The 23827-nt window shown below is 44.7% G+C and overlaps 1 protein-coding gene across 6 annotated transcripts in view; it reads left to right on the forward strand.

The window, feature by feature from the left end:
• Positions 1–23827, forward strand: part of Slc1a2 (solute carrier family 1 member 2) — a 130337-nt gene that overhangs the window by 38018 nt on the left and 68492 nt on the right. The window contains exon 1 of one of the 6 annotated variants that reach the window (NM_001302089.2): positions 9821–9881. The exons of the other annotated variants lie outside the window; for them this stretch is intronic. Within the exon in view, the coding sequence (NP_001289018.1) occupies positions 9874–9881 (8 nt within the window). The 5' untranslated portion in view covers positions 9821–9873. Of the gene's footprint in view, positions 1–9820; positions 9882–23827 lie in introns of those variants that run through there. 6 annotated transcript variants of the gene reach the window in all.

Below are 23827 nucleotides of genomic sequence, written 5' to 3' on the forward strand. Positions count from 1 at the left end.
CTTGCCCTTGCTCCAGTGCACTAGACACATTTTAATTTCGTGATGTTGATTGTTCTCAACTGAAAAGAGGAGGACTGGGATGCTTAGAGTTTCTCATAAATGCAACAGGTGAACTCTCTGAGAGGTGTAGATAGTAGTGAATCCAGCCCAGGATTGCTGAGGGTTTGAATCCACAATAGCCATTTTCTCTTGGTCTTTCCTCTGTCTCTGGTGGAGCAGCAGTAAGCTGTTTGAGTGAATGGCTTTCCCAGGAGGCAAGGTCCCCAGCTGACCTGAGAGCCATCACCCAAACAACGTTCCAGAGTAATGGGTCCCTAAGGGAAAGTCTTGCAGAGGCATCTGGCCTCAGGCATGAGTCTGCCTCACAGGATCTGCCCTTTCCTAGATTTTTTTTAATGCCCTGTGTTATGTTTTTAGAATTTGGAGTTCCGAGCTGAGAATGGGCACTTAGAACAGGAGGCAGTGGTGTTACTGATCCTATCTCAAATGTAAAATCAGTTGAAAGCTTGAATTTGAATTGATGGGCACCTTCCTGGTTCTATGTGGCTTTCTTCTGTCTAAAACTTAAGAAGGCCTCCACATTCTTTACGGTGATTTTTTTTTTTTTTGTTTACCTGCCACATATGGATGCACATGTTGTCACGTTTAGCAATGGCCATTTTATAGAAATGGATTGGAGATCTTATTCCTTGAAGCAAACTCACACTTGGGTATTTACATTTTTCAGGGCCCAAATAGAACAAACAAACACAAAGGTCCTCTGCTTGATTAGTGTCTGAAGTCTTTGGATTTAACACATTGGACAGGCTATATTACAGTGACAAATCCATACATCCGTGTGTCTCACAATCTGCCTTAGAGAGTTCCTCCTCAGGATGTTCAGGCCCTGGTCCCTGCTTGATGGTCTTTTCAGTGTGTGAGTCTGTTTGGTGAGGAAGGCACACAGATAGTCGTCATCAGGAATGTTAGGTCTATCCTGCCACTTAACAGAGAGTGTGGTACTGGAGGAACAACTGGCCTTTCTGAGCCGTGGTACTTCATGCTCATCTCTTCAGTCTTTGTGATGACCAGTACAGGGGTGGATGCTGGCATCTGGGATCACTGTGTGCTCAGGGGGATCAGTCTGTTTCACTCTTAAATCCACTTGTAGCCTTAAAAACAACTCAGAGAATTCATGACAGAGGGATTGAGTCTTATGTTGATTGAAAAACAAACAAAATGTTAAAGAAGAAAGACCTCATTTCTGTGCTGTATCCCAGCTCTACTGCCGACTTTTTTGCAGGGCCTGATGTGTGACTGAGTGATTAAGACTTGTGGAGTCTGATGGGTGATGTGAAGATAGCCCCTCTCTCCTAGGGCTGTTGTGAATGAGCTAATGGCAGCAGCACATCTCGTGTCAGAGCGGTGCGACACTGATGTCACCTTTACTGCCTTAGCCTTCTGCCTCTCATCTTTCCTGGCCCCCATGAGGATACTCACATCTCCACTCCTACACTTGTCCATCCCAGTGTTTATGCCACTGCTGCATTTCTTGAAGCCCCTTTCTGCTTGCAAGTGACCTTTCTCCTGCCTTTTTCAATAGCTCCATCAACCTGTACAAGTGACAAAGATTTGATGAAAATGTGAGTCAAAACAAGGGACAGACGCAGAACCATGCCATAAAGTGCGTGACAGGAATCTGTCCTTGGAGGAAGACCCAGCTGGCTCAGTCTAAGTGTTGCCAGCTTACAAAAAATATTATTTACAAATGAAACAGACTTAAAGTTAAATCAAGATGAGTACTTATGTAAGTGGAAGCAATGTAATTTGATTTTAATTTCAATGATAAACATGATAGTTCATACACAGAACAGTGATGGTTTGGGTTCTTGCTATCATACCAAAGAATTACCATTTTCTCCTCTGTGTGTGTGTGTGTGTGTGTGTGTGTGTGTGTGTGTGTGTACACAGAGGTTAAGGTTGAGAGTCTTTCTGAGATGCTATATAGTAACATTTTTGGATTTTTGGTTTCTTAAAAAAAAGAAAGAAAAGAGAAATATAATATGTTTTCATTTTAATCCCAGATGTTGGGTATGTGGCTGCTCCGGGTTGCCAACAGCAGCTGACTGTGATTTTCTTCATGCTCTAGCAGGGGTGTGATTTTGCCAGGTGACGTTTAGAATTCTGGGAACTTTGCATGGGGTATATACCTGCTAGTGCCCTGGAAGGCATGGCGGGTTGTTTTGTGGTTGTTGGTTGTTGTTAATCCGTGTTGTCCTGGGCAAAAAAGAAACATCAACAAGAAGAAATTAGGTAACCTGACAACTAAGATCAAACTTGCCCCAAGGAAGTCAATGCCCCCAATTAGCAGGGAGTAGTCTAATGGTAACATCATTTTCTATTCCCTCTCTCCTTTTTTCTTTCCTCTCTAGTGTTAGGGATTGAAAGAGTGGAAAAAAGGTAGAGAAGGGTAGGAGAAAGAAGAACCCACATAAGTAGCAGTTACAGTGTTCGACCTCTTTTCCTTCCTTCCTTCCTTCCTTCCTTCCTTCCTTCCTTCCTTCCTTTCTCTCTCTCTTTCTCTCTTTCTTTCTAGATAAGATCGCTCACTGAGCCCGAAACTCACTGTTTAGGTTGTGTCATATTACTTGTAGGATCCACCTATCTCTCTGCCTCTTCACACACACACACACACACACACACACACACACACACACACACACACACACACGTGTGCTGGAGTTACAATCACTGTTCTGCCTAGTTTTCATGTGATTTCTGAACTCATGTCTTTATATTTGTGTAACAAGTACTTTCCTCTCATGTACCCCACGATAGCTATGGATGCAACACAATATAAAGCGGTAAATGGATGAAAACATGGCTTTTTATTTTTTTCAACCATTTTTTTTCTTTTCGTCAGTCAATTGCATGGCTCTCAAGTGTGAACTTTGTAGATGGCAGCATCGTGGAGTAACGTTCAAAGGTTGTTTCCCAGCCTCAGAAGAGGGACGCTAAAAGGAACATGAGTGAGAGTGTTCTGTGCTGTGATTTTAATGTATTTGCTGCACCTGGTGAGCTGCACTGGAACTTAATTAAAGTGGGAAGGAATAACTAAAACATTAAAGATGAAAGCATGCAGCATTGCACTGTTTACATGTAGTCCAGCACAAGAGGCACAGCCGAGCTCTGATCCTCCTCCAAGTGTTCCAGAGCCACTGTCCTCTCTCACTTAAATCCTTAATTTACAGGATTGCACAAGCTGGGACCAAAGGCATAGCACGCTCAGCTCAGCTGTGCCTAAACCTGCCCGGATGGCTTGCCTGCAGCCATGGGCCATCTTTTGTGTTGCAGTGTGACACAATGAAGCAAGCCCACAGAGTTAGGAAAGACACAGGGCTGGAATAAAAGTACTCAACTTAAAATGCAGGCGACAACCTTTGCTGGTCCTTAGGAGCATTGCACAGTGGAGTGGGAGAAGTCAGATGATTTGGGCTGATTGCTCAAGTGGGTTTTTCATTGGTCGGCTGCGGAAGGGGCATCGGGATACCTGGCGCAGAACTAACGAGGTGGATCATTGGGCGAATAGCTGCTGCACAAGCATAAAGATCTGAGTTGGGAGTTCCACCACTCACATAAAAAGCCCTAGTAAGGCAATGAACCCTTAGAATCCCAGGGCTAGTCAGTGAGAGGCAAAAGGATCCCTGAGGCTCACCAGTCAGCCTGTATAGCAAATTAGCAAGCTTCATCATGTGCAGTGAGAGCCCCTGACTCGAAAAATGACGTGCAGAGATATAGAAGACACATTGACTTCTGGTCTCCACAGGCATGAGTGCATGTGTGCACATGCAACCACATACACACATGCATGATCAGGAACACATATACACACAAAACCATGTATTCGATGGTAGTAAATAATAATGTCATCCATGACAAACTGGACATTACTGTTGGCCAAGGATTTTCTGAAGGCCTTCACATTATAACCAGGGGCCACAGTTATCCCTATTTCACAGCTAAGGAAAGCACTCAGAGAGGCTTAGTGGCTTTGGCAACGTCACACAGGTGGGAGGTAGGAGAACAGGACAAAGTTCTGCAGAGGAAGGCTGAAAGGCTGGTGCTGTTGATAACTTGGCCATACTTGTATAAGGACCCAGGGAAGTGATAGCACCATCATGAGTATGATATGGGCCCTGGTGAGTGGCAGATGATGTCAGAAGACCACAAGAAGGCTTAGTTGTCCTAGTGAGGAACTTTAAAGGCATATGACATTCTGAGAGCACTTGCCTTTTATTTCTCTTGATCTTTCTGATCATGGCAAAGATCAAATCCTGCTAACAGTCTATCTTATCCTTACACTGCCCCAATATGTTTCAGCCTCCCCTTTTAAACAGAGACAGTAGGTGTCAGAAGCTTCAACAAAAAAGAATGCCTAGCCAGTCTTAATATAAACTTTTCCTGCAATCTTTATTTTCATACTGGAGTCATAGCAGGAGAGATCGGCTTTTCAGGATACATGCAAAGGTTATTGTTCAAATGCAGTTTGTGCTGACCCCTTTAGAGGAAACAAGAGCAAGCTGTTGCCCAGACACTTTTTAAAGCTAATGAAGATTGGGGAAGGAAGGTTGAGTGCTGAGTGAATGATGGCCTTTGGTAGGTTTCCAGTTCATGTACAACCCGTGGTTCACACTCAACACATGTCAAGGTCATGGGAAAAGAAGAAAGCCATTCTCACTTCTAGTTTGTTAAGAAATGAACCAAGCCTCTTGTGGGCTGGATAAAACTAATCTTTGCACTGAAACTATGGGTGCTAACCAAGCTTGTTCTGAAAGCCGATGGCTAAAGCAGGGGAATGAGAAACAGACATTCATTTCTGTCTCCACTGAACCATAAAAACTGAGTCATGCAGGATAGACTCTGGGGTCAGAGCCTGCATCGGAACTTCGAGGAGATAGGGGCTTCCCCATAATGGCTGTGCTCAGGGTATCTTCTGCATGGCTTCTTTGGCTCCCTTCCTCCCTAGCTCCGACACTGCTAGTCTTCCCATAGAAGCAACTAGACTCCATGGCAAGCCCTGAAGTGTGAACTGAGTCAGGGTAGAGCTTGCTAGTGCAAAGTTAGATCAGCCGGGTGGCAGGCATTTCCCTCATGTCCCACCGTTGCATGGAACACCCTGAACAGACTCCACAGAGAGAGACATGATTGTCTCCAAACCCAGTTTGTAACGTGATTGTGTGGTCTAATTTTCCCTGTAAAGTGTATGACTCAGAAGGTAAGCAGCCCAGGTCTAAACTGTAACAGTCAGCTAGAGACATTCTGTAAGAGAAAGAAATCCTTCATCAGTTCAGTCAGCTTTCACCAGGTGATGTTTCAGTAGCAAACATCCCTTAATTTCAGAGGCTCCCAACAGCTAATGTGTAAACTTCAGGTTTCGACTGAGTCTTCTCAGTATGAGTTCCATACCAAGAAGCAATCTTGCCTGGTCGCTTCTTATAGTAAAGGGACAAAGAGGGATGACAGAACCATGGGAGGGCTCTTCATGCTTCTGTTTGGAAGTTGACAGGTGTGACTTCTACTCTGAGTTCTCAGGGGAAGACTCTAAGAGAAGAGTCTGAGTTCATTTTGCTCATTTGCAGGAAATCCTAGTAATGAAATGGGAAGTGAGCCAAGGAAGGACCAGTAGCTGGGACAGATGGGTCATGGAGCTCCAGACTACCCCAGCTTGTTGATCATTGCTTCTTCATAGAGGTCAGCTCTCCAGTGTTTCAGGCTGTGTGAACACAGGCAGACTGACTTCATTTCTGATGAGCCCTAAGTGAAGTCAGAGACACTAACAGGTGGCCACTTGCCTGATGTCATTGGAGTCTTATGGCGTGAAATATAAGGGCATGGGATTGTGGACATTTCATTGGCAAAGCATGTTGTGGGGGATATGCAATCTTTCCATGGAGATACAGAAAACATTTGAAAACAAAGGCACAGTTTCTGCAGGCAGTATGAATTATGAGGTATTAAGCGCTGAGAGCTCTTTAGTGGTAGAAGAAGTAAACATGTAGACACAGGGGTGGGGTTCACCTGTGCTTTGCAGCATTCCTCACCTCCACAAAGGTACTTCTGAATACTTCCTTTTTCAATTCTTCAAAGACTAAGGGGTGTCCCTTAGGGGTGAGGGTGGGGGGATTTGCCCTCTAGCAAACCAGTAATGCAAACCAACTGTCCACTGTGAATTCTCAAGGAGTTGCCTGCAGAAAGAGGTCATGTCTTAATAGGAGAAACAAGACAATGGATATATGAGCTATAATGGCAGCCACCCAGAAGTGCTGAAGTTTGTTCAGATAATTTCACAATGAAATAGAAATTCTTCAAGAATGGGAACATTAGCTGTCCTAAGGACTGCGATGTCCAGGGGAGACTCTAGAGATAAGAACGTCTATAGATCTTGAAGGTGATGAAGTATTTTCCAGATGAGCCCATGTGCCCAAGGCCCTTGCATGGCTTGGGATTAGAAGGGATGAGAAACCGACAGGTGGGAATATTTGTTCAACAAGTATACAGAATTTCTTCCTACTCTAGCTTCAACCCTGGCTTGAAATCCTACCAGGAAAGCATGTTTGTGGCAGGTCTCTTTCTTGTATAAGTGCCTTTAAAGCACCTTCTTTCAGAGTCAGTCCTGTCCATCATTCCCAGATGATCAAATTACTTAGCAGCATCCCTAGAAACCTGTATCCTAGAACTCCATTACTTGGAGGAGTCCCTCATCTGTCTCCCAATCTTGAGTATCTCTGACGAACTATACATATTAGTTCAGCCCCCTTTGTTGTGACTGTGTCACTCTCATCGACAGGTCCCATGTGTTTCCTGTCCCTAGTCCCTTTTCTCCTTATAGTCAAGCTTCTGGCAGCCAACTGCCTGCTGCTGGCTGCCTCCCACTCAGACCTGCATTCTCCTCAGCTCTGCTTGGGCGATGCCTGACTAATCCATTAATCAGCTGTCTCCTCTGCACATTCCCAGAAGATGGCTTTCTTTCCACTCCTAGCCTACCCCACTCCTGCCTCCTTCAATTTCTATCCTTTCTCCTTATCCATAGCCCCCTTGCACCCTTCTTTAGGGAGACAGCACACCTTCCCAATAAGGGAAGGCTCACCACTGCTGGCCTACTGTTCAAACTGAAGAAAGTTACCCAGCCTCTCTGGACTTTTTCTTTATAGACACACAGGCACGCGCGCGCGTGCGCGCGCGCGCGCGCACACACACACACACACACACACACACACACATACACACACACACACACATATGAGAAATATAGTAATACCCACTAACAGGTATGGGAAGATTTAAAAGAATCAGATACCTGGGAAGTATTTCCAATGTGCCTTGCACAAGGGAAGTCTTCCATGACAGCCAGATAGCATAAATGGCCCAAAATGATGAATGCCAGCTAAAGAGGACATAGAGGCTGTGTCTAGATATAAATATAGTCAAGCTTCTAGTAAGCCCGATGCAGAAAATTCAGTCCATCATGCCCGTGCTGTGATTCCAGTATCAATCTGCAAGCAGCAAAATGGCCTCAGTGGGAATTAAGGGCTCAGAAAGGAATGGCAATATCCTTGCCCCCCAAAATATGAAATGATCAAATAAATGCTAATAATGGTGATCATAGTCACACCATGTCCCATGTACTCTTGCAGGCGCTTCTGCACGTGCTCACTGATTACATCTTTACCACAGTCCCATGTGCTGTTATTACTATCAGAAGTACTTCTGGTGTGGGTGATGGGTTTGGGATTCAGTGTTGTTAAAGGCAGTTTGACCAAGGTGATGCAGCTCGCTTGTAAGTGTCAGAGGGAGACCTGAATGCATCTTGTAGTGGGTGCTCCGGCAGATGTCATCACAGGCACTAATTCAGCTTATCCAGCCGTGTCTATTTATAGCTGCAATTAGGACCACACTAGGTACATGTCTGTCTCAGAGGCAAGCAATTTTGCCTGTGAAATTTTGGATTGGGACTGATGTGGCCCACAATGAGGCCAGACATACTCTGTGAAATAGCCACACCTTAAGAAAACTGGCAGGGAAATCTGAAACTTAGAGAGCTCTGCAGAGGGTTAACCTGGAGTGGGGGGACAGTCAGATCAGGTCATCTGTGAAATGTTCGTGGTGTTCCTATTTTGGGGCAGATATCCTCAGTTTGGATATCCCTAGATGAGAACAAAGGCTCTGCTCTCCACACCACACAGATGAGTCACACAGGTAATCACCAGGCAGATGATGCTATGTGGCAGGTAGACTCCTACTGCCTTCTGACAAAAGCCTTTCCATGTCTTCTATAGCATCAGACTACCTCCAACTATGTAGCTCACTGCCGTTGCTCCTCCTGAAACCCGAAACCAACACACAATTCGGAGTCCCTGCCAGAGATATGGGAGCAGTGCTCCGGAGTCCAGCCATGAGCATGTTAGAGAGTACGCTCCTTGGCTCCTTAACAGAGGATGCATGCAGCATTCACATAAGGAAAGAAGACAGGCTTTAGGTCTTTGTGATCTTGAGAATTGTGACTAAATGGAGTGATGCTGAATGACTTTCTCTCTTCTTTCTTCCCCCTCGCTCCCCCTCTCTTTCCCCTTTCTGCATCTCTACCTTCCTTCCCTCCTTCCACCTCTATTTCTATACCTATTTTTCATGTATGAATATTGGCATTAATATGCCCCAGTGCCTATATGGTGGCCCTTCCTCCTTGTTTGAAGCGCAGTCTCTTGTTTGCTGCCTCATACACCAGCCGTACAGCTTTTGAGGCCTCTACTGTCTCAACCTCTCATTTAGCACAGGAACACTGGTTAAGACAGACAACAGCACCTAGGTTTATATGGGAGCAGGGGAGCTAATCCCAGATCCATGCACTTGTGTGACAAGCACTATACCCACAGAGCCATTGCCACCCAGGTCCTTGATGAGTTCATTTCTTTTTTTTTTTTTTTTTTTTTTTTTTTTTTGGAGCTGAGGACCGAACCCAGGGCCTTGCGCTTGGTAGGCAAGTGCTCTACCACTGAGCTAAATCCCCAACCCCGATGAGTTCGTTTCTTTACACTGGATCTTTTCAGAATGTTTGGTCCCCAAATTTACATTATCACCCAGAGCATGCATCTCTTTCCAGTCTTTTGGAGGCCCCTTTACCTTTAGAACAAGGAATGCTTGAAGGTGCTAGTAGTACTCAGAGAGACGCAGTCTAGAGAAAGGTGTTCCTATCAGAGGAGGCCATGGATGGTGCTTAGGAACCAAAGCAGAGTTCCTTGGGAAAAGTCCATTGAGTAAATTAAACCATGGAGCATTGAGAACGTATGCACATGTAGGGGGAGGTTCAGATGCTGGACTAATCCTGGGCATTGATACCTTGGGCACCGATACCAAGGTAAGTCAGAGGTGAACATCAAATGAGCATGGCTTTGAGGAATTAATTGATTCATAACAGTGCTTGGAAGAAGAATATTTAGGAAATGAAACCAGGGAGGAGCATGCAACGACATGGATAGGGGTTAGGCAACTTTGCAGGGCTTAGGAGCTGACTGCTGAACTGTGGGCTAGCCCATGGAAATTCACGGGGTCTAGAAAGTAGATAGCTCTGGCTCTTGTTCACAGAGAGAAGAGGGACATCAAAGGCCCCAAATGGTCCCCATGAGGCCTTCAATTCCTGTAAGTTACGCAATGTACAAACAAACACCTAGCAACCTTGGGGGTTGGAGCCAAATGACAGCTATCAACAGAACAGCATGTGACTTCTTTGACATCAAAACACTGGGTAGGTAAGCTTTAAAATACCCAACTTCATGCTGGGGATGGTCAGCTGAACTCATCCCAGAACTTGGAAGCCAGCACACTCCTGTAGATAAGAGAATGGTCAGGTCAGACATCTGGGGTGGGGCATGGTATGGGTGGGCTGTGAAGGGCAATAAGAAGGATGAAGGATTGTATACCTGGAAGAGTGAAAACACAAGAAGGAGGGATTGATGGGAGGGAGCCCAGAAGGAAGGAGAGCAAGGTGGATGGGAGGGAGGGTAGATTATTAAAGGCGTGTGAGAACCAATGTTGGCAGTTGGCAACATCTGTCTACTATGGCAAGGCAGACCTTGCTTAGAAATGGAGAGACCCTGTGAGCGAAAGGATGAAAGGAGGCTGCATAGTCTGTGCTTAGGAAGTGTCTCTGGATGGTGTGTTATAAGGGCAGGTCTCTGAACCTTGGTGCACAATGAGAATCCAGGCATCTCACAGCATCTCAATGTACATGTGCCTGTTGGGTCTGATGCTCATCTTTCTACCTGGAGTTTTTCCTCCTTGAATAACCCCTAAGTCACATGTTTGTGAGATGCTTGGTGGTGAGTTAGAAAAGCTGGATTGTCAACCAAATCATCATCCGTGACTTTCTCTTCAGCATGCAGAGGGGCGGTGATGTGTGCTGAGCTGAACCATGGGTTCAACTTTGTAGAGATTCAAAGGACAGCATATTCACTACTGAAGAACTGGTCCAGATGAAAATCTACACATCCCAGCTCTTCTGTCTTATCTGTCTGTCTGTCATGTGGTAGCTCTCACTGTACTTGCAAAAACAGGGCAGAACAAGTGCTACTGGAATTTTATTAACCTCGCTGAATGCACTGCAGGCCAAAGATTGATACCCAAGTTAAGAGACTGTTCTTTGTGCGCTGGGAAAGAGAAGCTGGCTTGCTTTTGATGGTGAAACGGTATTTTCCTAGTATTGCAAAATCCATGAAGTATCTGCTCTGATGTTATCTTTGGAACCTTGTAGAATTAGAATGTGCTTCTTTCCCTTCTTACAAAACAGTGTAGCTGTTACAGAGATCACCAGCCCACCCTCCCTCAGCTAACTTCCTCTTCAAGGTACCCTTCCTTTTCCAGATGTGTAAAGGAAATGGTGAGGCATCCCCAGTTCTTTAATAGGCTCTTGGCACAGTTTTAGGGGGACACTGCAATTAGAACAGCCTTCTAATACTTCATTCTTTAACATGCTGGTTTCTAGCTTCAGAAGTCCAAGAAAATTATTAAAATAAAAAAAGGAATTGATGAATCAGAAACTACTGCTAGCAGTGCTCCAGGGAACCAAAAAGAACCACAGAGATTTTGAGCAAGTGCTTTCTTGTTGCTTCCCATGGAGGTGACATAATTCAAAACCTCCAGATGTGTCCCCTTCTAGTCAGAACGTAGGAGGAAACATCTGGAGCTGTCTTCTGCAGACTTACTCTCATACATGCTTTTAAGCTTGTCCCCTTCACTTTTCTGTTGTAAAGAAAATAGACTTGGAGCATTTTACTGCATAATCCTTTTTAACTCCCTTCTAGCCTTGGACATTGTTTATGGCCACTCGTAAGTTGAGAGGACAATGTACTAGAGGTGCTTTGCGCTCGGATTTTTAAACACACTGGCGTCGCCACATGGGAGTGTGAATAAGGAGTTTTGTCTTTTCTAGTTTCTACGTCACTCTTGCTGGGCCACTTGCTTAGCCTTTGCTCCGTGATTGAACTGAGTTGTTTCTAGTCCTCTTGATTAGCATGGGAAATTCTTGTCTTTGTTGCAATGGCATTTTATTTTCTTAGAGACAATTTCATGAACCATACTTGAAAGATATGGTTACTAGGCCCATGAATGCAATTTAAAATGCTCCCTACCAATTTCCAGCAAGAGTGAGCCTGGATAGACGAGCTACCCATGGTGTCACGTGTGCCTCGCTCCATGAAGTTACACTCTTGAATGCTTTAAATAACTTCCCTTTGGTTTAGTGTCATGCTAGGTACCTGAAAGTAAAGTTAATTAGATATGCTGAAGTAAACATTTTGAGTTTGCTAAGAAATCAAGTAAAATAGTGCTTACTATTTTTTAAAAATATTTTAAAAATACTATTTTACATATATATAAATACATATACATAAACACACATATATAAACAAGCATTTTTTTTTTTGATGTTAGATGACATTTATTAAACCCGGCTCAAGTATTGTATAATAGACCTTACTAGGAACTTGCCCCTTTCTTTTTTTTTTTTTTTTTTTTTTTATTAACTTGAGTATTTCTTATATACATTTCGAGTGTTATTCCCTTTCCCGGTTTCCGGGCAAACATCCCCCTCCCCCCTCCCCTTCCTTATGGGTGTTCCCCTCCCAACCCTCCCCCCATTGCCGCCCTCCCCCCATAGACTAGTTCACTGTGGGTTCAGTCTTAGCAGGACCCAGGGCTTCCCCTTCCACTGATGCTCTTACTAGGATATTCATTGCTACCTATGGGGTCAGAGTCCAGGGTCAGTCCATGTATAGTCTTTAGGTAGTGGCTTAGTCCCTGGAAGCTCTGGTTGCTTGGCATTGTTGTACTTTTGGAGTCTCGAGCCCCTTCAAGCTCTTCCAGTTCTTTCTCTGATTCCTTCAATAGGGGACCTATTCTCAGTTCAGTGGTTTGCTGCTGGCATTCGCCTCTATATTTGCTGTATTCTGGCTGTGTCTCTCAGGAGCGATCTACATCCGGCTCCTGTCAGTCTGCACTTCTTTGCTTCATCCATCTTGTCTAATTGGGTGGCTGTATATGTATGGGCCACATGTGGAGCAGGCTCTGAATGGGTGTTCCTTCAGTCTCTGTTTTAATCTTTGCCTCTCCCTTCCCTGCCAAGGGTATTCTTTTTCCTCATTTAAAGAAGGAGTGAAGCATTCACATTTTGATCATCCGTCTTGAGTTTCGTTTGTTCTAGGGATCTAGGGTAATTCAAGCATTTGGGCTAATAGCCACTTATCAATGAGTGCATACCATGTATGTCTTTCTGTGATTGGGTTAGCTCACTCAGGATGATATTTTCCAGAGGAATGGATACAGAAAATGTGGTACATCTACACAATGGAATATTACTCAGCTATCAAAAACAACGAGTTTATGAAATTCGTAGGCAAATGGTTGGAACTGGAAAATAAACAAGCATTTATATGTGTGTATGTGTGTGTGTGTATGTGTGTGTGTGTATGTGTGTGTGTGTGTGTGTGTGTGTGTGTGTGTGTGTGTGTATATAAACAAACCTCAATGCTGGGCAGTGTTTCCACTTTCTACACAAAACAGTAACTGTCCATTGTGACCTAATTTGTCCAAGGAAATGATTGTCTAGGGTGCAAGTTCATAGCCAGCCTCACTCTGAAGTTGAGTCTCAACCCTTGTTGTTTGCTGTACAGGAAAAGACTGGCAGAGAGAACTCATTGATGCATCTCTCCCAGGAGCTCTCATGTTCACATGGGCTGATTGCCTGGATTGGTCTTAGGTCTGGAAGAAAACAGACAAAGAGTGTTGGGTGACCGGAGTGGAGATGTGGGAAGGAGCAGACTAGGGCTCCACGGTGCTGCAACTCTGACAGTAGCCTGTCTTGATTGGTGTCATCGCAGAATGCTGGCCATAGGTCTTTCATCCTAGAGGCAAATGCTACCCTTTAGCCCTTTCTACAACTGAGCAGAAGAATGTGAGCTTGTACTAGCCAGTGCACCGATAGAAGGGAAATGTTCTTTGAAGAAGTCTTGTGTTTCTTTCATTCTTGGAAGTTTTGTGTCACACTCCATCACTGATTTATATTTATTTCTACAGGAGTGTCTTAAACTACCAATTTATTGGCTTTTAATGTGTAATCACTTATAAGTTTCATAATAGAAATTCTTTTTAGGAAAATCAGATTTATTATATGACATTCTATTTTCAGAAATGTTTAAATGTGAGGAAAGTTTGTATATAATAATAATAATAATAATAATAATAATAATAATAATAATAATAATAATGACAACAACAACATGCATTCCCTGGCGATGCCCTGATGCCTGGTGTTTCTAGTGGGCCAGAGCTATCTTCTGGTACACAGCGGAGAGTTGAGGAAAGCAAGTCCTCAGTAGGTGGTACACAGTTGTAGGTGTTATTGGGGGTCAGTGGTGAGATGGGTAGGGTGGGGAGCATGGGGGTTCTGAGGCTCTCCTTATGCCTTTTGGCTCCCCTCATTTCCACCCCAGTAGGATCTCTGTACTTGCCATTCATGGCCTTGGGGCCCAGATAGTCTCTGTTGTGGGACAGCTATGGTTAACAACACTTCTGCCTGGTAACCACTATAGCAGCTCTTCCTTTAGATGGGACAACCCAGGCCTCCATTAGTTACAAAACTACATCCACAAGACACACCTCTGTCCTCTAATAATGGATTTGTACCTTAGCCCTCTATTTGATGCTAGCCGAGGCTTGCTGAAAGAAACATCTGGTCATTCAAGTTGGGAATCAAACATTTGTTTTATAACTGAGCGTGGCAACAAGGGAGACCTAAGCTTATCCTCGTAGGGAGTGCAGTCTAGCAGGGACAGTAGGAGTCAGACACACAGAGGATTAGACCTGTGCAGTTGAGTCAGAGTCAAGGGGTGTCTAAGAGAAGCTGCTGCACCTTGGTGAGAAGGATGAGCAGGAGACCACCAGGAGAAGGGAGTGTGTGGTGCCTTGCTTGCCAGCGTTTGTATGGATGTCTCTAGTAGTGATAGCCAAATCATCACGGTGACAGAAAAGGAGAAAGTCAAGGAGAGCAGCCTCTCCTGCCCATGTCGGAAGTTCTTCAACAGCTGTGCTTTCTGTATGTTTTACTTCCGTGCATGTGAGCCGCACTTGAAAATTAATGTCTTTGAGTAACAAAGAGTCACCATAGCAGATGGTTACAGTGTATGAATCTATATGCACCAACATTTCAGAAGTGTTAAATGTCAAACAAACAAAAGACAGAATAATAAGTTACTGAAAATGGCGAACCCTGGTTGTAAACCTCTGCCTAGTTTTCCTAGCCCTTTTAGCTTCTTTCCATAGGGCATATGCAACTTTCTATCTTGCCTATTAAATGCGCCCTTAACATATTCCCAAAGTCAGTTTATTTTGTAGATTCACTAAATATTATTTGCACACCACACCACGTTTAGCTTCAGATTTTCTTGGGACAAGGGCTAAAGTAGGCTGCTGGGAGAACACAAATTAATGTTGTTATCAAAATCCTGTAGCCTGGATTCAGGCTCTCCAGAGTCTCAGGAGAAATTTAAATCCCACCAGGGACATTAAGAGCACCCTGGACACCCCAGGAAGTGGGGAATGAGTGGAAATATCCCATGACCTCTCTGGAGATGGCAGCCTGTAGACTGGAGCACCAGCTTCCCAGCCAGGGTCTCTAGGACAGATTCTGCTCCTGCCCCTCACTTGGTACCTGACCATGAGCATCCACACTCTCCTCTCTGAAGCAGCACTATAATAGGAACTGTTTTATGGAGCTATTGGAGGGCAATGCTAGACTCACATAAGTATCTGTCATTAATATACCGTTGCTCTTTATTTCTCAGATGAACCTGGGTAAGCAGGCTGTTGTTGGGTGGATTAGGCTACTGAGGAGGTCAGATACACACAGAAAGAATATAATATGTTAGCTGGATGAGAAAAATGGGCTCAGGAGCCCCCACCCCTAGAAGAAGAGCTATTGACAGCTGATGCCGTCTAGGGGAGGGAAAGTCAGTCTTACTGAGGTAAGGTTATCACACTCCAGTGGATGGCCACACATCCATGGCAGCACTAATTGCACTTGGTGGCTTATTTTAAAAAAAAAATCATGAAATTTGGTGTGGGGGTGAAGTGTTTAGATCTGGGAGGAATTAGGGGAAGAGTAGGATGGTGAATACAATTAAAATACAAAGCATACATGTGTGGAAGTAAAGAATTAACTAAATGTCACTAAAATTATTCTTTGACTTCTAAACAAAACCAAACCCTGTTAACAGGTTTGGGTATATTCTCAGAGGGGTAGCAGGTTTAGTATTAGTGTGGCTGAAATAACAGAATCTTCAATTCCTTGTATAACATGTTCTGGCTGAGAGTTGAGGGGGCTTCCGTGGCTGGTAGTTCCAGAATCACTAGAAGTTTCAAGCATCTTCTAATCAGGTTTGATCGGCCCTCCAAGTCTATTGGAGTCAATCATCAAAGGACTTGTTGCCTAAGCCAAGCTTTTTGAGTTGTGAAATCTTATCACAGTGTGCATCTCTGCCAAGATCCCCAGGTGCTGCAGGCACAGGTTGAGCTCAAATCAGAAGCCAGCACCGAGCCCAGGGTAGCCTGAGATTGCAACCTCGCTCTGCAATCTATTAGTCACGTGACCTCGAACACGTTTCCCAACCCCAGCCTCTCTGTCTTCTCAGTTAACCTGGAGTACGTGTTTGCATCTTTGGGGTAGCTGTGAGGATTTACAGAATCAAAGGCTGTGAAGCCCATGGCATCACACTGTACTTGGGGCAGGCAGGCAGTCAATACAGGCGATGCCTGTGCCTGCCTCCCACACCCACATGATAAAGCAAGGCAGGACCAGAGAGCCTCTTAGGTTCCTCATTAGTGAAAAACAAAGTAAAATAAGAATCAGATGCAGAGGCTGTCTCAGCCTCTAGGGTCTGGGCTATGCTCTCTGCTGTTTTGACCATCAGTCTGCCTTGATGAAAGACAGGAGTGGGTAGTCAGAATTTCCTGGTTCACGTCTGATAGTGGTTATGGGGCATGAAGCTTTGTACTCAGTCCTTGGCATAGGTGATCCTATCCAGTGTTCTTATTTTTTAGCATGGGGTGGGGTGGGGGGCAGAGTCAGAGACACTGACAACTCACAGTTCTGTTCAATGATAGAACTGGGACGTGTATAAGTACATGTGTGGTGTCCATGTTTGCAACCACTCCAAACAACCTGTACTTCTGCCACTGGCTGGGAAGATGCACAGGAATGACTTCTTCCTGTGCACAGTTCTGAGTTTCCTGAGCCCCCAAACTGTCTTCTCTTCTCTACGTCCTCCCCAACCCATAGCAAATAGACTACAGAGACACATGGCAAAGGTGGAAACATCTGGCCAGATGCCTGATGAGGATGATTCTGAATGTGCACACATGGACATTTCTGTGTATGCAAATACATGAGCATGCATGCGGACACCAAAGGACAACAACCATTATTGTTCCTCAAGTAATGATCCTCAGAACTCACCAGGAACGATAGGCTGGGTGGCCATCAAAGGTCTGTCTTCCTTCACAAAGTGGGCATGGTCAAGATGGGCATACTTGTGGACGTGCCTCAAGATTGTGTCTATGGCAAGCATGGCTAATCGATCTTACACATTCTCAATGACTCTGGAATCCACCTAGGACTTTTTCCCTGGCACATTGCTCCAGGCATCCATCCACTATTAGAGAGCTGGATGTTGGCCTGGAGGTAAAATCTCATTCACTTCCATTTTTGTCTCTCAAGTGATAAAGGCCACTGAGTTAGGTCGTGGAGACTGTGCAAAAGACTATGTGCACTGAGTTCCTCCATCTGGCCAGGGTCGATGAGGAAAATCCCTCAGTGTTGTGTCCAGAAGCTAGAGACAGCTGGTCTGTGAGACACCTTTGTGCCTTAGGTCTCATGACTCCTTTTTGCCAGGCTATTGTGACTTTTCCCCTCAGAAATAACTGTATCCTAGGATTCAAGTTTTGCCTGTCTTGTCTTTTTTTTCTTTTTTCTTGCCCTCTCTGGTTGGAGAGCCTGAAAGCTCAAACTCCCCAGTCCAGATCCTTCCTCTGATACTGGATCTTTTCCACTGTCTAACCCTACTTACCCTCACAGCTCTCTCCTCAGCCTGTTTAAAGCACATGGCCTTATTCTACCCGGTACCAAGTTGCAGTTAATGGCCAAGTTGCATGGTGTCAGTTAATGGCCCTGGAGAAATCTTGTTACCACCTTTTCTCCACTTTGTCTAGTCACATCTGGCCCACGAGTTTCATTATCACTCACTGAGAAAGCCACTCCTATCTCCTTTATGCTTTTTGAAGGGAACACATGCCACTAACCACAGTTCTTACTCTCTCATAGTCGCTCAATGGTTATGAAGTACATCTTCCGAGCCCCTTGTGATGAGGCAATCAGTCCCTAATTGAGCCTAGAGTCTGATCACATCTGTTATTTTCTTGTTCAAGTGCCTGCCTCTGCTACCACACCAGACCTTCTGTGGTCAGGGGACCCACACCATCAGACCTCCTCAACTCAGTGCAAAGTCCCAGAGTTGACTGAAAAGCGGCTTCTCCTCCTGACTGGACAGCTAGCCATTCTGTATTATGTCATTCTTAGAAAGTCTTACTTGAGGCTGTCGCTAGGGACCAACCAAAGAGCCTCGGACAGATGTGCTTTGCAGTGCTGCATTCTCGGTAGCAAGATGGGTGGGATAGTTGCCTCAAGGGGAGCGCAGGGAGCTAAGACGTGTGAGGAACAGTGTATGAATTAAGTGTCAGCCCCTCTGCTAGGAGCTTAACATTATCTATGTCTCAGTTCTCTCAGCTGAAAAAATAGGTCTTAATACAACCCCAGCCCTATAAAATGGTTGTGAGATTTAAAAGAATTTGACTATAGAACATTGTACCTCATTGGTACAAACATTGGCTATTACTTAAATTTTCCTGACAACAGGATGGAGTATTGGTTTTCACTTTCACTTTTACAGCTTTCTGTAGGGGAAAAAGGCACATTATTTGTATAATTTGAAAACCACACAATAAAACATTATTGAAGAGTCTCGTTGGTAGAGGGTGCATCGTTAATCCTGTGGTCTGCAATCTTTGCCCTTTGTGGGTACTTCAGGGTTTACTTGGTTTGGGGAGGAAGTCTTTACTCCCAGTCCTCTGCATTCTTCCCTCTGTCTTGCTTGCTGGCCAGCCAGTGGAGGCTCCAACCCTCATGGGTAATGTTGTGATTGGCTTAGGGGGAGTAGGGAGGGAAATATGTCTGTGTGTGCAAGTACAGAAGCAAGGAAGGAACTGTTTATGGAGTGTTTTACAGTGAGACTGTAATTGGAACTCTGGGACTTAGCAAGAGTTATGAGGTGGGATAAGCTTAACACCGACCGTCCTGAGGCAGTAATATAGATGGCTCTGGCATGGAGAATAACTGTGTCATGGTGTGTGTGTGTGTGTGTGTGTGTGTGTGTGTGTGTGTGTGTGTGTGTGTGTGTGTGTGTAAAACAATGGAAGGCCAGGTCCTGAAGACATGGTGAGTTTAGTGACTTGTCTGAGACTGCGTACGTGCACAGAGCAGGGCATATACGAGTCCCCTTTGTGAATGCCAGGTACATTCTAGGGACATTGTTATTCTGTTCAGAAATCTGCCATGGTTGACCACAGATGTACAGGGCCAGCCGGGAGCGATCGTCTTCGGATGCTGGAACTCCAGCACGGATGGGTATCCCACCTCTGCTATTGAATAAGGGGCAGTGGGATTAAGGCGGGGAAAGGATCCTGCAATTTCTATAATTAAAAAGGATTCAATAAAAGGGGTTAACATGCCAGGTTTTTTTGATGGAAGTGGAGAATCCAGAGGTTGCACACTCTGCTGAGAGGTACCCTCTGCCAGAGAGAACATCCTCTGTCTCTTGTAGGCAGATTGTGTGCACATAAACTCTGCATAGTTGGGGCAAAAGGTTATCTTTGGTCAATATCCACACCATTTGAGCTGGGGGAAGGGAGGAGGCCATCCATCAGGCAGGCTTTACCAGCTCTGCCTTGGTACAGTATCTTCTTAGATTCACTGTTCTAAAGCTTTCAAAGTTGTCTTTCATCCTAGACCAACCAATTCTCAACTTCCTGACAGGAGCCTTAACTATGCAGCACAATCCAGAAGCATAACATTGTTTCAAAAGAAAACACCCAGATAAGGATGGTGATGAACACCTGAAATGCCAGCCCTAGATGTGGAGGGGATGCTTGCGAACTGGAAGCCCAACAGCTCCAAAGAGTGAGCTCTAGGCCATTCAGTGGTACAGAGCAGAGCCCTGTCTCAAAGCAAAGCAGAGAAAGGCACAACACAACACAATACAGCCCTCCCTAAAACTCCAGAAAATGTGTAATAGTTCTCTTCACATATCTTCTTCCAGAACTTTCTTCCACTCTCAGAGGCAACCTATGCAAATAGTCTTTTTTTTAAACTTTTTTACTTTCCAGAAGTTCGTGTGTGTGTGTGTGTGTGTGTGTGTGTGTGCGCGTGCGCGTGCGCGCGCATGCTCTTACATGTGAGTGGTGTACGTATGGTGTATGTGTGGTGCACGCATACAACAGTGTGAGTGCACGGGCGCATGCAGACATCACTCCCTCTGTCACTCTCTACCTTTCCCTTGAGACAGGGTCTCTCATGGAAGCAAGAGTTCACTGTTTGGGCTGGATCGTAACAGCCTCCCTGCATCTGTCTGTGCCTGTTCCCAGCAGTGTAGGTATTGCAGGCATCCAGGCATGGGAGACTTTCGACATGGGTGCTAGGGTTTTGAACTCAGGTCCCATGCTTACATAACAAGAACTCCTTTTTCTCCTCATCTCCCCATTTTCCCTTATCAGCTTTTGAAAGCGTATATTGTCGATTGAACATGCAAAGGTTGGTGCTTGCATTTGCTTGACCCCGAGTTCTAACGTGACAGAAGTTTCTGCTTGTTGTTTGTGATACTCTGTACTGGTAGATTTTTCAATGTAATTTCAAACATTAATAGGACTATTCCAGAAGCACCTCTCCTTCAGGGCTTCTGTGCACTTAGTGGTGTCACAGCATACTTTCACTTGTTGGGGTTGGAAGTTAATAGACACCCACCTGTGGATGAAATCCTATAGCCCAGGGCTCCTCTGCCCTCCAAGCCTCAGTACCTCTGCCCCATCCTCTGCCCCTGTGGCCTGGCTTGCAGACCTTTCCTGAACAGCTATTAAGGGCTAATATAAGCATTTCAGAGGACTTGGAAGAACCTGTTCTAGAATGAGCCCAGCCTCTGTCTAGATCTAGATAATTTGGCATCCTGATATGTCATTCAATTTCAAATTTATTCCCACAATCCCCTCCCCATCAGGTACTCAATGTGCATTTCTCCTAGCATGACTCCTAGCTTCTAACACATTCACTGAAACTTCTACTCACTGGTTGCTTGAACTTCTTGTTCTCGGCGTGTTTGCTGATGTTTTAGGATTATGCTTAAATAATTTCCTTCTGACCTTAGATGCCACACTGTGATTTAAGGAAGCACAGATACTAAGATGACCCTCTTGTCACTTGTTATGTAAGAGTCCAGAGTGTCACTTTGGAATTGGTAGTATTATTTAGAAAGTCTGTGCATTCCCTTGAACTGACTTTTATGTCATCTCTCGCTCAACGACTGCTCAAGGAACATCCCCTTAATTCAGAGATGGCCATGGGGATGGAGAAGAGAAGAAAAGATGGTGCAGATGGCTACTGTGCAGCACACACTACTAATAGCCTACCCTCCCTAACGGACCCCGCACCCCAAAGTGGATAAGGAAACAGGCTCTAGGGGATTAGAGTGATTGACTAAGAACTATACAGCTATGGAGTGGGAAAACAGCCTAAGGCTGTGTGTGTGCGAAGCTGTAAGTGCATGATGTGTGTACATGGTTTATTGTGCATGTGTGCAGTTGTGGTGTGAGGTGTCTGTGTGTGGATGGTGTGTGTCTCTGTGTGTGTGTGTGTGTGTGTGTGTGCATGCATACCTCGTGTGTGTGTGTGTGTGTGCATGCACACCTCGTGTGTGTGTGTGTGTGTGTGTGTGTGTGTGTGTGAATAGTGCCTACTTGGACCAGTCATCTGTTTCATATTCCATTCTCTTGAAGTCTAAACTTTGTCCACTGACTTCAGCAAAGCAGACATGGAGATCAGTCTTTCTGAGGACATCAGGTACACCAGAGGCCAGACTGAGGCCAGAACTTTGATCTCTGTGCCAAGGATGCTCCGAGTTGGACCTGCTGTGCTGAGATGAACAGAGGTGGGGTCTTGGTGGCTGGACTTTTGGCCTCTTATGTCATTTTTCTCATTTGCTATGGCTTTGCACCGAGCTGGGATATTTTCCAAAAGAGCAGGTCACATGTAACATGTGCCTGGCATGAGCTGGGTCCCGTGATTCCTTCTCTCTGCTCCGGAACAATGACACGTAAACAGAGAGCTTGCACCAATGTGAGCATCCGCAATAGTGGATATCACCAAATATGCAAGGTAAAAACGACACCTACCCAGATAATCTGAGGCACTGTGTTGTGGTTATGCAACATTTTGGACCATCGAGCAAAGGTTAACCCCCAAGAACAGTGTGCCATTAAATATATTCATGATAATTTCCTCTGAATTTTTAATCATAACATTGCAACATAATAAACTTACCTGGTAAAGTGTCAGAAGCATGTGAAAGTGTAGGTAGTGATTAGTGAGACCCTCTCCTCAAATGCAATAACCTTGGGATCCAACTATCTGCTGCTCCATGACTGTCCCAGAAATGAGTGTAATCTTTGTATATGTACAATAAATATACCCATTATTTATTTCTTTTGATTCCAGTCAGCCATCCTGCCTACCAGCCAGCTAACTATCCATCCCTCTTAAGTCTAACTCTTTGTAATAAAAAATAATGCAAAAATGCTTGAACTCAATCTCTTGTTTGGGGTTGTCTCAGAACCAGTACGTCCTATCAGAGGATCTTGGGTTCCTGAGATGCCTGAGGCACAGAATTCATTATAAAGTCCTTTAGCTATGGAAGGAGTAACATAGACCCATACACCAAAGATGTCCCTGATGGCTTTTGTTTACATAAACCATACTATTCATCTTCAAAGTAGCATATAAGAAGTTATCCTTTGTCAGTGACAGTTCCAGTTGGGTGCGAGTCCGTGGAATCTGGGCTTCAGGAAGTCTGCGCTAACTCATTCCTTATAATAGATCAATGTCAACTTATAATGTTGGTCTCCATAGGGATACAACCTGATTACATACATTAACTTGCTGGATGACCAAGCACTCTCCAAACAAAGAAATCAGCTTTGTCTGCAGCAATGTTTTCCCCAGTTAAGGGGCAAGAGTGAAGGGCTGAAAGCTATCTGACCCTACTCTTCATAATCTACTCCACATTGCCCACAGGAGAAGCCAGCTGCTGGGCATGGTGCCCAAAAAATGCTCTCTAGAGAGGAGTTCTGTGCTTCTGAAAGTCTTTCTCTACAAAGGCATGAAAAGAGCCTGGTGCATCTGTTCCTGATCCTATCTAGCTCTTCTGGAGAGCCCTGGACTGGACCCTTTAGTAGGCTCTAGCTTCTATGGACTTGCTTTGATTTTTTAACAGTTAAGTCTTAATGGGGACATAATTAAATAATTATATTTCTCTCAAATGATTGTTTTACTTTAGCTGTGGCAGATGCCTAACCTTACCTGGCTTAAATGAAAGAAACTATTTTAGGTTACCAGCAGAACATTCTAGAGGTAACTTTAGGCTCCGTTAGATACAGAGGCTAAATCTTATTGTTAGAACACTTTCTCTGCCGTGTCTCTGTCTTCAAAAAGAAGCAGATGACTCCCATATGGGCTCTAGATGTTCCAAATGATCTGGTTTTGCATTCTAGCAGTTCAGAAACCTCATCAAACGAGCTTCTCATCTCCTACTACTTATATAAAAAAAAAACCTTTAGGACCGAATCTTACTGGACAAGTTAATTCCAGTACACTCACCTTACACGGATAGTTTTATGTCAACTTGACACAAGCTAGAGTTATCAGAGAGAATGGAGCCTCAGTTGAGGAAATGTCTTTAAAAGATCCAGCTGGGATGTATTTTCTTTATTAGTGATCAATGGATAAGGGCCCTGCCAATTGTGGGTAGTGCCATCCCTGGACTGGTGGTTTGGGTTCTGTAAGAAAGCAGTCTGAGTAAGTCATGATGAGCAAGCCAGTAAGCAACACTCCTCCATGGCCTCTGTACCAGCTCCTACCTCCAGGTTCCTG

Source organism: Rattus norvegicus, chromosome 3, assembly GCF_036323735.1.
Source record: "Rattus norvegicus strain BN/NHsdMcwi chromosome 3, GRCr8, whole genome shotgun sequence".
Taxonomy (NCBI): domain Eukaryota; kingdom Metazoa; phylum Chordata; class Mammalia; order Rodentia; family Muridae; genus Rattus; species Rattus norvegicus.